The sequence below is a fragment of the Neoarius graeffei genome, chromosome 24, assembly GCF_027579695.1.
Source record: "Neoarius graeffei isolate fNeoGra1 chromosome 24, fNeoGra1.pri, whole genome shotgun sequence".
NCBI classification, from domain to species: domain Eukaryota; kingdom Metazoa; phylum Chordata; class Actinopteri; order Siluriformes; family Ariidae; genus Neoarius; species Neoarius graeffei.
Window position 1 is genome coordinate 49,533,292 of NC_083592.1, and position 13,822 is coordinate 49,547,113.

General features: G+C 40.3%; 1 protein-coding gene across 1 annotated transcript in view; it reads right to left on the reverse strand.

Annotated features, from left to right (window-relative positions):
• ppil2 (peptidylprolyl isomerase (cyclophilin)-like 2) overlaps window positions 1–13,822 on the reverse strand; it is a 166,461-nt gene that overhangs the window by 93,805 nt on the left and 58,834 nt on the right. The window contains exons 9-10 of the mRNA XM_060907425.1: window positions 5,112–5,187; window positions 825–985 (exon numbers count right to left, since the gene is read on the reverse strand). Coding sequence (XP_060763408.1) covers window positions 825–985; window positions 5,112–5,187 — 237 coding nt within the window. The remainder of the gene's footprint in view (window positions 1–824; window positions 986–5,111; window positions 5,188–13,822) is intronic.

A 13,822-nucleotide genomic window follows, 5' to 3' on the forward strand; every position in this document is an offset into this window, starting at 1 on the left:
CAGAAAACAGCCACTCAAATCTCCACTGCTAAGCCTCTACCTCTCCAACGCCAGGTAAACAAGACGGACGATTTGGAATTACCTTATTCTATAATCGGCTGGTCAGTGCTATACTCAATACTTAAGTGACTTACCCATCCAGTGAGGATCATTTTCTTGTTTACAAGATGCCACATCTGAGTCGCTAACAAATCCTGAATTTCTGTAAAGATAACTGTGCAGAGATTTATAGGCACGCAGTGCTTCACCACTGAACAGCGAGGGAAAGTTGATGAGGTAATTATACACGTCCAGGTATTCCACCTCTGGCAGTTCAATATCCACTGACACGGTCGTGAAAACTCCGTCCGGTAAGCCATAAGGGTCACTAATCTGTAGATCGTTTATTTTAGACATATATCTAGTTATCTGTTCATCAGAAAAATGAGCCGTGTAGTCCGTCGGTTGAAATTGATCCATTCTGTACACGAGTGCAGCAATATTCAGCTGTGCTGTTGACCGACAAGATGGCGGCTGTGTACTTTCCGGTCACGTGACTGCAAGATCTCTATTGTATAAAACAAACAAACCAAGACCGTGAAGTGTGTGTGTTTATCAGGCAAAACTTTACTCTCCGAGTTGGATCTAAAATGTAATAGCCACAACCTTCCCCTGAAGCCCTGCAAACCTTTCTGCCCAAACAGACGTCATCCACTCACCCAATCAGCTCTCAGCCGCCCAGCCAAGCTAATACACAAGCTCAGAAAGAGAGATGAAAGATTGATTTCCTGAGAAAAGTCACAGACTGCCTTAGGCCTTTCTGCTCAGTGCACTGAGAAACTCACTGCATTGAATTTGTCGGTTTTCTTGGCCTCGGGCTCCTTCATGGTGGAAGCCAGCAGCTCATCACCTTTATACTCCTTATAGAGCTCGGCCAGAGTCTCACGCGTCTCCAGGTTCGTGCTCTTCAGATGATACGCCGGGTCTTGCTTCGCTTTCTCCTCGTCTAGACAACAAACACAGGAAGAGACAGAAGAACCGAGCATGAACTCAAACTGCAGATCTAACACGTTAATCTGAGCAGATCAGAACATTCCTATAAAACAAGGGAAAGAAAGAAAGAAAAAAAAGAAAAAAATTCACGAAAGCGTGCTACTCTCTTACAAATGCGATGTGAAGAATAAAACACTCGGGTGTTCCAGTAGAGGAAATTATTATACATATAGGACACTTTTTCTATGGAATAAAAACATTTAATTTTTTACGTGGTCTGGTTTCCATCAAATCCTGCGCTCCGATTGGCTGGCGAGCAGGTCCGTATCCTTCGATACGGACCCCGGTTACGGACCTCTGGCGACTCGCTTGTTCACAACAACAAAAAACATCGTAGCAATTTTTGTCAACATTTATTTTCGCATTTCTCAGGAGAATAGCATTAACTTTACATCATGGACAGCGATAACGACAGCGCTCAAAGTGAAAGCGAGTTTTACTACCCTGAGGAAGAAGAAATAAAAGAAAACATTTCAGGAGAAAGCTAAAAACCTGTAACTGTTACTAACGCCGAGCAAAATTATAATATTGCACGTTGTAATATTGCACGTTGTCAAGACAACACAATGTCACACATCAGACCTCATGCGAATATCCAATGACAAAACTTTTTTGCTGCGCACGTGCATCATCATTTCTTTGTCCGCCAGGAAAGAGAGAAGAGCCAGTGCTAAGTTGAAGCACTAAATAAATAAACTGAAAACTGAAACTAAAGATGCGCTGAACACCCAAAATGCTACCAAAACTTCACTGGATAGTCTTCACGCATATTCACAAGAGAAAAACAGACCAACGGACATCGAAAAACTGGAAGAGAGACACATCGGAGATGTAAAACTTCCATGCTAGCAAGTGACTCGGACAGTTTGTACATAAACATGGCGGTGATGTTTGCTTCATCAAAAGCGGAAGATTTAAAGAGACAGATGCGCTGAACACCCAAAATGCTACCAAAACTTCACTGGATAGTCTTCACGCATATTCACAAGAGAAAAACAGACCAACGGACATCGAAAAACTGGAAGAGAGACACATCGGAGATGTAAAACTTCCATGCTAGCAAGTGACTCGGACAGTTTGTACATAAACATGGCGGTGATGTTTGCTTCATCAAAAGCGGAAGATTTAAAGAGACAGATGCGCTGAACACCCAAAAGGCTACCAAAATTTCACTAGATATTCTTCACGCGTATTTACAAGAGAATAACAGACCAACGGACATCGAAAAACTGGAAAAGAGAGCAATAGCGGAAACATTGTCAAAGTTCTACTTGGAGGTGAGGAAAAGTGATGGAGACTTTTACAAGAGGACGTCACTCGTGGACTTCACTCAGCAAAGCCATTCTGTTTTGAACAAGTGCAATGGAACAATTAACTACGACCAAAAGCCACTTTGAACTTGAACTGTAACCTGTACAGTACATAGCTTGTACACAAGTTGGGTTGTTGCTCAGGCTTTTTGGACTTGTACTATTTTTATTGTTAGAACTTTGACTTTGTACATGTACACCAGGGCTTTGAACCGGTTCAAGGAACGAAAACGAAAACCGGGAACTTTTTCTATTTCACATGGAACAGAAACGAAACCAGAAACTTTATTATTTTTTATGTTCCGGAACAGAAACGCTTATTAAAAATAATGGTAACCGGTTAATACCGGTTTTTTATTCGTTCCTCAAAGTTTCCGTAGCCTACAAATAAAAAAGTCATTCTTCTCCTGCGCAAGTTTCTATGACCCGCTGGGGTTCACTTCCTGTGTGACGTTCGCTGACTGAATGGAGAGAGCGGGAGGGTGGACTACTATCACGTCTCCACATCTTAAATAAGAGGTAAATATTGCAGTCTATCGTTATTCAAAAACGTCAATTTCAAACACGATATCAATATTTTTGTCCACGTTAATGAGAGGCTCGCGAACATTAAATGACGTTAACCTCTGTTAGCCTATCAATGCATAGGGCCTGACTAGCCTTTGGTAACACACTAAACGAATTATCTTTCATTTTTGGCACTTTTTCTGTTTGTGTAGATGGGAAGACATACTGAGAATCCAAATCGCCAACATTTGAAATAATAATTGTTTTGAATTATTTCTTGTCTTATTTAATGAAGGTTGTAATAGAATTAGCCTACATTTGGCTTAAGCTGGATGAGACAGAGACGTAATTTTATAGCCATTTGTTAAACAGCTGACAGGGAACGTAATTAACCGTTCCGGGAACGAAATTTTTTTGTTCTAACCGGTTCGGGAACGTCTATTTAATGGTGGAACCCAAAACCGGAAATGTTAAAATTCCGTTTCTGTTCAGAACGAACCAATAGGAAAAAAATTCTGGTTCAAAGCCCTGATGTACACTGGATCGACGGAACATTAAAGGGGTACCAAATATAATACATACAGTTGCTGATGTGACAAAGTAACGCATTTTTAAGTATTCTATCAAATTTATATACTAGAAAACAACGAAATATCTTGGTAACTGTAAATATAATACTTTATACGCTAAACCGCACAAGAGTCGCCATTTTTAAAAGACCGTGACGTCAGCGCTACCCACTGCACTAGCGGAACTCTCCGAAATAGAGGAGAGAAGCGTGTAATCATGGCGTCGGGCGCATCAAGTGAAAGCGACAGCTCTGTCGAATCATACGAAGAGATCCCGCAAGACACACTGCAAGCAGGCTATGGCTTAGAAGGGTACCAGTTTGAACCTAGGAGAGGTACTATGTAGTGGAAGTTCATTATGTCTAACTATTAAAGCTATTTTAAGTTTGTTTCTTAAGACAAGGATTTTTTAAGATGTTACCTTGTTGACAGTTTTCGGCGAGAATCTTCCGCTTTCTTCAAAACGGTCACCAGATGTCGAGTGGTGACGTGCCTTATCAGCTGATGTTATGCTACGGAGGTGTGAACGTCCCGCCCAATTTGACAGGTAGTTCACGCCTCCTGCTGTCAGGTCGCTCCCCCAGGACACATCTGGTGACTGTTTTGAAGAAGGCGGAAGATTCTCGCCGAAACTGTCAACAAGGTAACATCTTAAAAAATCCTTGTCTTAAGAAACGAACTTAAAATAGCTAGGAGAGGTACTCTCGACTCCGGTGATGAAATAAGAGAAGAAAGCTCGGATGACGGCGAGGATGAGACTGATGCTGACCATGGGCATGGCGAGCATGGGGCAGAGCGTCTGCGTGCAGGTGACACGGCGTGGTGCTCGTGCGGAAAATGTAACGTGGAGTTGCTCACGAGTCCAGCAGAATTTATTTGCTGCAATGAGATAGGCGCCACCCGTGGACTTGCGAAATCGTCGCAAGAGGCAGAAACAGGTATTTCACACGTGCTATTCCCAACCTCAATGAGCCAACACAACTGGGCACATACATACGTCATGAGTGTTACGCAGAGAAAATGAACGTGCGTTCTGATTGGATAAAATTAATATCATGGCGGGCTGTTCAAACTGCGGAAATAGTTTGCTCGAGCTACTTTCAAAACACTATAACTTTCCAACCTTAGAACAAAAAACTTTTGTAAGTCTTGAATAAGGTTCGTTAATGTGCGTTTTATTGTTATATTTACTCTATATATTGCCCTCTGTTCCCCTTTAAATTACATTCGATCAGAATCAGCAGTCAATATCGATAAGTTACCCCCCTGTTCTTAACTTTTTGTAAAATCTATAATTGTTCCATTAAATGTGCAAATAATAATAATAATAATAGGCTTTATCCGTGGTCTATCAGATATATTCCATTCAGATACTCGTCTTCAATTCGTTCAATATCATGTTACCTGAATGGAATACATCTGATATACCACTCAACGCCACCCAATATTATTTAAATATTAGTGGTGTTTTGATAAATAAAGGTTATGTTGCTTTTAGAACTCACTAATGCTATGAGGACATGTGATGATGTCATACAGGAACATTCGGCAGAAGTTGGTGTCTTGTGAAAGCTGAGGAGTTTTATTCAAAGGTGATTAAATCGACAGCTACTCAATAAACACACAACACAGATAAACAAAAACAAACAATGGTCACTCACATCATCAATTCACAACAAAAAAGTAAACTCACCTGGATCCAAAACTTTCATGTTGTTTTTCACGTGGAAAAAATTTGAGACGTTGAATTTATCCAAATTGGTCGGGTCCTGAAGAATGACATTTAAAAAAAAAAAAGAAAGAAAAAAAAAAGGAATTTAAAAAGGTTGTGTGAGAGATTTTAGATTTTTTTAATTAACAAGGCGGCAACATCTTGGCTATATTTCCAAAAAGTAAGCAGGTAACGATTTATCCAATGCACGATTTGATTCGATTTACAATACTGGGTTCATGATTCCATTTTTCAACAATAATTTTGAAAAACAAAATAAAGGAAGTAAATTAAAAAAAAAAAAAGGCAACATTTATTTTCTGATTCTTTAACAACTTAAAAAAAAAACCCACCTTCGTTTAATTTTCTGAACCAACAATAATTTTCCCACATTTGTAAAGGTTGCATAAAAAGCATAGACAGTCCCCCCAGGATTCCACGGGCCTTTTTTGTGATTGTTGCGGGCTAAAATGTCTGATGTTGTGTTGTTGTTTTTTTTTCAAAAAATTGTGATGAAAGTTGCGGTGTTTTTTAGGTTTTTGTTGCGATTACATTGCGGGAGGAAGTGAAAGTTGCGAGAAATTGTTGCAATTTTCTCTTTTTGTGATTAAAATTGAGTGATATGTTAAATATTAAGTTATTACTGAAAAACTATTGATTAAAAAAACCAAGACACTGAGAAATGGTCCTATAAACAACTTTACCAATATAAAAGATTGCCAGGACTACAAAAATGCAGAAAAATAAGCTTTACTTATCCAAATGCACCTGTTGGTTCAAAAGTTAAAGTGCAGAGAACCTCACAGCACAACATGAAGTTACCTTAAAATATAATATAAATGCCTCAGCTTTCATGTAAGAAAAAAAACTATTAATACTAGTACTGTGTGCAGGCAGTCTCTCCTGAAGACTAAATTAAACAATAATTATAAACTAATAAAATAAATGGCTCAGGCTTCATAGAAGAGAAAAAACAATTTGAACAGAATCTCACAGTATGATGCTGAAGCTGCCTAAACAATGGAAAATAAAATACCATTTTGGCAAAAATGTTGGCATCCATTAATTTCTTGTATTAAGTAAAAAATAATGTAAAGTGCACACAGTCCTTCAATGTAAACATAACACACTTTCAGTAACAGAATTTAAGCCTACATAAACACTGACTCGCGCATGCTGCTTCTCTTGAACGTATACACGGAAGTAAGGCGGAAGGTAGTTTGTCGACGTCACCTCAAGACGACGTCAACGATTGGTCAAATTTGCGGGAAAGTTGCGGTGATTGCAATTATATCCAACGCCGCCCTGAATTTGCGGGGATTGGTTGAATTTGCATTGAAGTTGCAAAATCGCAACATCGCGAAATCCTGGAGGGTCTGCATAGAATATAATAGCCTAAACAAAATCCTTTAATTAAAAATGAAAGTTAATAACAATCAGCCTTTTCTTAACAAACCTTTGTACTTCTTTCATTTGCTTCTCTTTTCTTTATCTTTCAGCAGCCAGTTTAAAAAAAAAAAAAAGAACGAGCTCTGATTTCTTGTTAAACCTGTTTATGCAGTCAGTCACACAACAGCTCTTTCCAAATTTTAAATCCGATTTTTTTTTTTTTGCGCTTAATACCTGGAAAATAGAGCTGTGTTACTTCCACTGACAGTGAAGTCACATGCTTTTCTACTATACATGATTTTGCCTTCTGGTGTCTAAAACGGCGCAATAACAGCGAGGAAAAATTAAGAGATTATGCAGCCTGATTATGATAGTGATTCAAAATCATCATAAATTTGCATCATGATTTATTGTTGCATGATACATCGTTACATGCCAACCGAAAAGCGTAGACGTTTCTACATATTCCGAGATCAGCAATTTTTATTTATTTATTTCATTACAAATTAAAAACTACTTGTTATGGAAAGAGAAAAAAGGTATACACACACACACACACACACACACACACACACACACACATACACACTTCACCAAATGAGATGTAAAAATAGAGAGCACACTATAATTAAACACTGTATTTGCTGTACGTTTACATATTTACCTACTGATGGACATGCACAGACATGCTAAGAGTGCGCACGCGCACACACATTTTATTTATATATATATATATATATATATATATATATATATATATATATATATATATATATATATATATATTTATATTTATTTAAGTAGCACAAGGGCAGTGAGTGGTATCAGTGGGACGAATCAGTTTTAGCTACAGGCATGAGAGTGATGGGAACCTGATACGGCTGACTGGACAGTTTGGGCATTCATCCAAGTCCATAAATAGTCAAACCACTGTCCTCTCTTTCTCTCTCGCTCTCTCTCCCCCCCTCTCTCTCTCTCACACACACACAAAATGTGTTACCCAACAATCAGTGTGTAAGAGCCAAACAGGTCAAACAGTGAAACACGACTCCAGCAGGGCACTAATCAGCATCACTCCACTGAGATATACACACACATACCTACACACACACACACTTTTTCCAATACCAGAATAACCCCCCCTCCCCGAAATATTTTCCAGTTCCAAAATAAAGCCCACATTTTTTCCAAACACCAAAATAACCACCAAAACAGTTTAACAGACCTCAGCATCCATCCCATTTAACCCCAAAGTACTAATCCCATTCTCATTTAACCAATGATTCACATGACCCGGTCTCCTTCACTCCATCAGCTCCAACACTTTTAACTCCACTTTATCCCACCAAAATCCCTCTTTTAAACACCTGTCCTTTTTTCTTTTCCCTCCGCTGGGGCAAACCGTGACCTCGCAACTGACCCAGACCCGGACTGTGGGTGGAAATTTCAGGAATAAAAATCCAGGTTCCACTCCGTCAGCCAAGAGCAGAAATCTGATGGTACAGCTGGAACAGGTTCGCCAAAACCAAACAGCTGATGCTGCTCCCACTGCATACAAGCGGAATCCGACTTGGGCTTCTGCAGTTGGAGCCCATCCACCTTAAGATTCGACATGTTGTGCATTCCGAGATGCTTTTCTGCTCACCATGGCTGCAAAGAGTTACTGCAGCTCAGACCGGCCTGGCCATTCTTCTCGCCAACCAAGCCTTTCTGTTTCTACACAACTGTCGCTCACAGGGTGTTTTTAGTGTCTTTCACGCCATTCTGTGTAAACTCTAGAGACTGTCGTGTGTGAAAATCCCCAACAATAGGTGCTTTCAGACCAAACAGTTCTCAGGACTCACTGAGAGCAACTACCCACTGGGGAGCTCCCCGGAGGACTACATACCTTCAAGGGCTTTTTAATTTGTTTGCTTCCACACCGCAAGTAGGTACACAAAAGTGATGTACACAGGCTGACGGTTGCTATAGCGACATTGCTAGTTTGCCGTCATATGAATGTGCGTCCTGTCCAGTGTTTGTGTGTTGCTGTGAAAACAGCAAACTAGCAACACCAGGATTTAAACTTGATCACTTTTGTGTGTCGTGTTTCGGTAGTACGTTTCTATAGAAACAAATCATTGCACTGCGCTGTAGAATGGAGAGACCAAGAAGTGTTTTGTGATGGCAGGAAATTCTTTATTTTACATTACAAAGAGCGAATTTGTGGAGGAAAATAGCTGAATGCTTAAAATACGTTTAGCTAAAATGTTAGCGTGGATTATAACATGATCTTTTCTTACATGATAGCTTAAAAAAAAAAAAAGTGGACAAGATCATTTTGCTCAATTAAGATTTTTGTGGCTACTGCCTCATAGAGGCGAAGCGATGAAGTAGCCACTAGGACTACGTTCAGACTGCACCCTGAAACGACCCATATCCGATTTTTTTGCCCATATGCGACCTGTATCCGATTTGTTATTGACAATCTGAACGACACAGATCCGATTTTTTCACATGCGACCCAGGCCGCTTGGATATGTGGTCCTAATTCCGATGCATATCCGATATTTTCACATGCGACTGCAGTCTGACCGGACAGGTCGCATTCACGCGACCTACACGTCATCAACAAGAGACAAACGTCACTATTCTGCGTTGGCTAATCCCGCCTCTTTGGTGGAAAACAACAACATTTGTACAGTTTTCAGAATTTAAATAGACTTTTATAGAATTGATCAAGCTAATGGTGGATTTGGTAGGGACCTGGATGTTGATCTGTTAGCCTGATTAAATAAAACAGTTTCTATAACTGATTTATAACTTAAACCATCCTGTATTACAAGATTATAAGATTGTTCTGGAAGTTTCCAGTAATTTGACACCTTCGGTCTCATTAGTCTGCTGCCCACATTAATCAGATTATTGTGCGAGTTCCGCCGCCGCCACAAAACCCACATCGCCAGGTCTCGCCTCATCTCCATAGCAAACTGCACTGGTGTTTCTGCACCTTGAGCCAGCGCTGAGAGAAGTTGCAGAATTCAGCTGGCTATAAACAGTCTAAATAAATATTTATAAAAATGTAGAAAAAGTTTATTAATATGACGAAATAAATATGTGCAAATTATTAAGCCTGAATTAAGAGTTTGGTAATACAGCGGCCGTATCCCAAATGACTGCCTGCTGAAGCTCGAGTGCACTATATAGAGTTTAAAAATCCATTACTTCCTAGTAACATGTAGTGCACTTATATAGAAATTAGAGAGACATTTAGGAGTCAACCCTCGTTACCAGGCTGCACGTTTTCATTTCAGTTCAGAAACAAAAACACACACGAGACCTCACACTTTAACACTAACCAGATAATTAAACAAACAAACAAAAAAGAAATTAAACATGAAGAGTGCGCACTTTTTTTTTTGTTTACGTATTACGTAGATGTGCTTATTACGTGTCAATTTGTGCATGCGGGACACTTTTGGGTCGTTTTCCGTTCATATTGGAGATCGCATACAAGTCTCATATAATTGGTAATGTGAACGGCCTAACAAAAAAATCGGATTTCACAACAAATCGGATATGGGTCGTTTCAGGTTGCAGTCTGAACGTAGTGTATGTCATCGTGTTGTAAGAATGAATAACAATATCGCACTGCGCAAACACAAACATTAGTCACCAGAACGGCGAATCGTAATCTCGCGTTATCAAAGGTACACAAGAACGAGCGGCGAAGCCACGATGTCATCGTGTTGTAAGAATGAGTGCAACAATAGCGAAACTTCGTAACCAATCAGCACTTATCCTGATCAAGTTCGATTACCCGTTCTACTTCTTGATAAACTTCGTAAACAATCAGAACCAGAAACGAAACAAGAGAAACCTCGTTATAACTTCGCAGTATCGGAAGATAATCAGGAGATAAAAAGATAAACAAAATTCACCTCATGGTTCGCCCAGGCTACTGATTCGATATCGAGTAAGTGGTGTTTATTTTAAGAAAATGTAACTTTTGATCATCACAGCTTTTGTTTGGTCCTTCTGAAAGGTCAAATGAAAGGTTTTTTTTTTTTAGTTTTTTGGCAGATATTTACGCCAAGAATTCCAGCCATTCAACAAAAACTCGAGAAGGCGGCGAAGACAACGTTGGAATCTTTTGAGCGATGCGCTCGGTTTGCAATTATAAAAAAGTCCCATGTGGGAATAAATCAGCTCCTTCGTGAAAACTAAGAATGAAAGTTAAAAGTATAATCGGTCAAACTTGTGCTCATCTCATCATCTCTAGCCGCTTTATCCTGTTCTACAGGGTCGCAGGCGAGCTGGAGCCTATCCCAGCTGACTACGGGCGAAAGGCGGGGTACACCCTGGACAAGTCGCCAGGTCATCACAGGGCTGACACATAGACACAGACAACCATTCACACTCACATTCACACCTACGCTCAATTTAGAGTCACCAGTTAACCTAACCTGCATGTCTTTGGACTGTGGGGGAAACCGGAGCACCCGGAGGAAACCCACGCGGACACGGGGAGAACATGCAAACTCCGCACAGAAAGGACCTCGCCGGCCACGGGGCTCGAACCCGGACCTTCTTGCTGTGAGGCGACAGCGCTAACCACTACACCACCGTGCCGCCCAAACTTGTGCTATTTGCTTTAATTTTAGAGTCTTTACACTCCACTTGTGAAACAAAATGTGCTCATTAGTACTAAATAATACTTCTAGGACAATTCATGAACAAGTGCGTTCTTACTAGTTTGAAAATAGCTCTAGTTCACAGCACTGTATTTGGAACAAAACACAAAAAAAATTGGTAACCAAAATACTCCAAGCCCTGATGCTGCTCACAGCTTGGTGATGCTTATAAGAGATGAGGCAAGTATCACTGATAACATGTATATATGCTATATTTACTGTATGGACATGGGATCAGAAAACTATTTTATTTTATTTATAAGCCGTAGCCACATGGACCCATAGGGTACCTATTTTTACATTTTGCTTAGACGCATTAAAATCATGTTGCATTTCCTCCATCGCATATACACTCGAAACCCTGGACTTCACTGTTAAGGTGATGATACACTGGGCAACTTTTTTGGGCAATGTCGCCGGCAACTAATTAGGGCAACAGACAAATCAGCAACAACCAATCAGATGAGAGCAAATCTATTGCCAGGGACACAGACACCGCAAAGATGGACACACACATTTGCAGCCGTCACTTTTGTCTTGGCTTCGGCCTTTGTTTCGCTCAATCTCTATTACAACTCACAAAAAGCCATCATGAGCTGCCCATCACTTTTAACTTGACGCAAGAGAGCTAACGTTATCCCTACATACGCTACCGTTCAAAAGTTTGGGGTCATCCAGACAATTTTGTGTTTCCCATGAAAAGTCACACTTTTATTTACCACCAGAAGTTGTAAAATGAACAGAAAATATAGTCGAGACATTTTTCTGGCCATTTTGAGCATTTAATCGACCCCACAAAATAATGCGATGCTCCAGAAACTCAATCTGCTCAAAGGAAGGTCAGTTTTATAGCTTCTCTAAAGAGCTCAACTGTTTTCAGCTGTGCTAACATGATTGTACAAGGGTTTTCTAATCATCCATTAGCCTTCTGAGGCAATGAGCAAACACATTGTACCATTAGAACACTGGAGTGAGAGTTGCTGGAAATGGGCCTCTATACACCTATGGAGATATTGCACCAAAAACCAGACATTTGCAGCTAGAATAGTCATTTAGCACATTAGCAATGTATAGAGTGGATTTCTGATTAGTTTAAAGTGCTGATGACACGTTTTTGACATCTTTGGCGATGTTTTATAACATAAAAAGTAATTCCCGATGATCCATATATTAATTCACGAAGGCGCCTATTTTACAAGTTATGATGATAAACACGGCTATTTGGGCAAATTTGACGGGGCTGCAGCACCCAGGAGACGAAGGAGGAGGAGGAGCTATATGACGTCAGCGAAAGAACCTTCCTCCTAACTTACCAGTTTGTTGTTGATGTGACAGGTGTTCAGTTTATCATTATTAGTATTTTTATTAGACACATATATATATATATATATATATATATATATATATATATATATATATAGTTATTATGCCTTCGCGTTGTGTTGCCGGCTTTTGCTCCAAAACCCACAAGGATGGGGTAAGTTTATTCAAGTTTCCCAGAGATCCCGAGCTGCATGCGAAGTGGGTGAAGCAAGTCAGGCGCACTCGTGACAAGTGGGAGCCCTCACCAACATCCGTCCTGTGCTCTGAACACTTCGATTTGGATTGTTTTGACACCCTTCCCAGCTTAAAAGAATCTCTTGGGTGTTCAGTTCAGCACAAACGTGTGCTGCTACCATCAGCAGTGCCTACACAGTGTTGCCAGATTGGGAAGTTTCCCGCCCAGTTGGGCGGTTTCAAGTGCATTTTGAACATATTTTGGGCTGGAAAACAGCAGTATCTGGCAACAGATACTGCTGACGTTTTCCAGCCCAAAATATGTTCAAAACCCACCAAAATGCACTTGAAACCGCCCAACTGGGCGGGAAACCTCCCAATCTGGCAACACTGCCAGTATTCCGGAGGGGGTCTACTAGTAGCTATGCCGGATCCAAAGACAGTCCTCCTGTCAGAACATGTGTTGTGAAACGACATAAGATAAAGGTACGCAGAGCTATAGATTCTACATGATAATCATAAATGTAATCATAAAGTCGGCGTGATATCAGTCATGTATTTGCTTGTGAAAGCTTGCGGCTTTCATGTAACTGCCGCCTAGCAACGAGAGGCAAAGGGTAAAGAGGGTAGGCTATCATAGATTCTATTCGGAAGAGATCAACACAATTCTAGACTCCCAGAAGAGGAAGAGCTAGCACTAGAGTTCGCCGGCGTTTTCATGCGCCATTTCCATTGAGTAGAACCAGAGTAGAACAGCCAGTGAACCGCAGCGTGTTCTTCCGCTGACGTCACAACATGGCCGCGAGCCACGGACCCAGTTTCCTTGCGCTGTGCAATTAAAAGTTGGATATTTGCGTAACAGCTTCTTTTCACGTAATTATAACAGAAATCTAACATGTTTGCCATGTTGTATAGTTTATTTAAGAAATTGCATAGAGTCATGTTCGTGTCATCAGCCCTTTAAAGTGATCTTCATTGAAAAGAACAGTGCTTTTCTTTCAAAAATAAGGACATTTCAAAGTGACCCCAAACTTTTGAACGGTAGTGTAGCTAGCGATAACTTTCAGCTAACTATATTAGCAAAAACCACTGCTAGTTACCCAAATCCCCATTCAATCTCTATGGAGCGGTGGT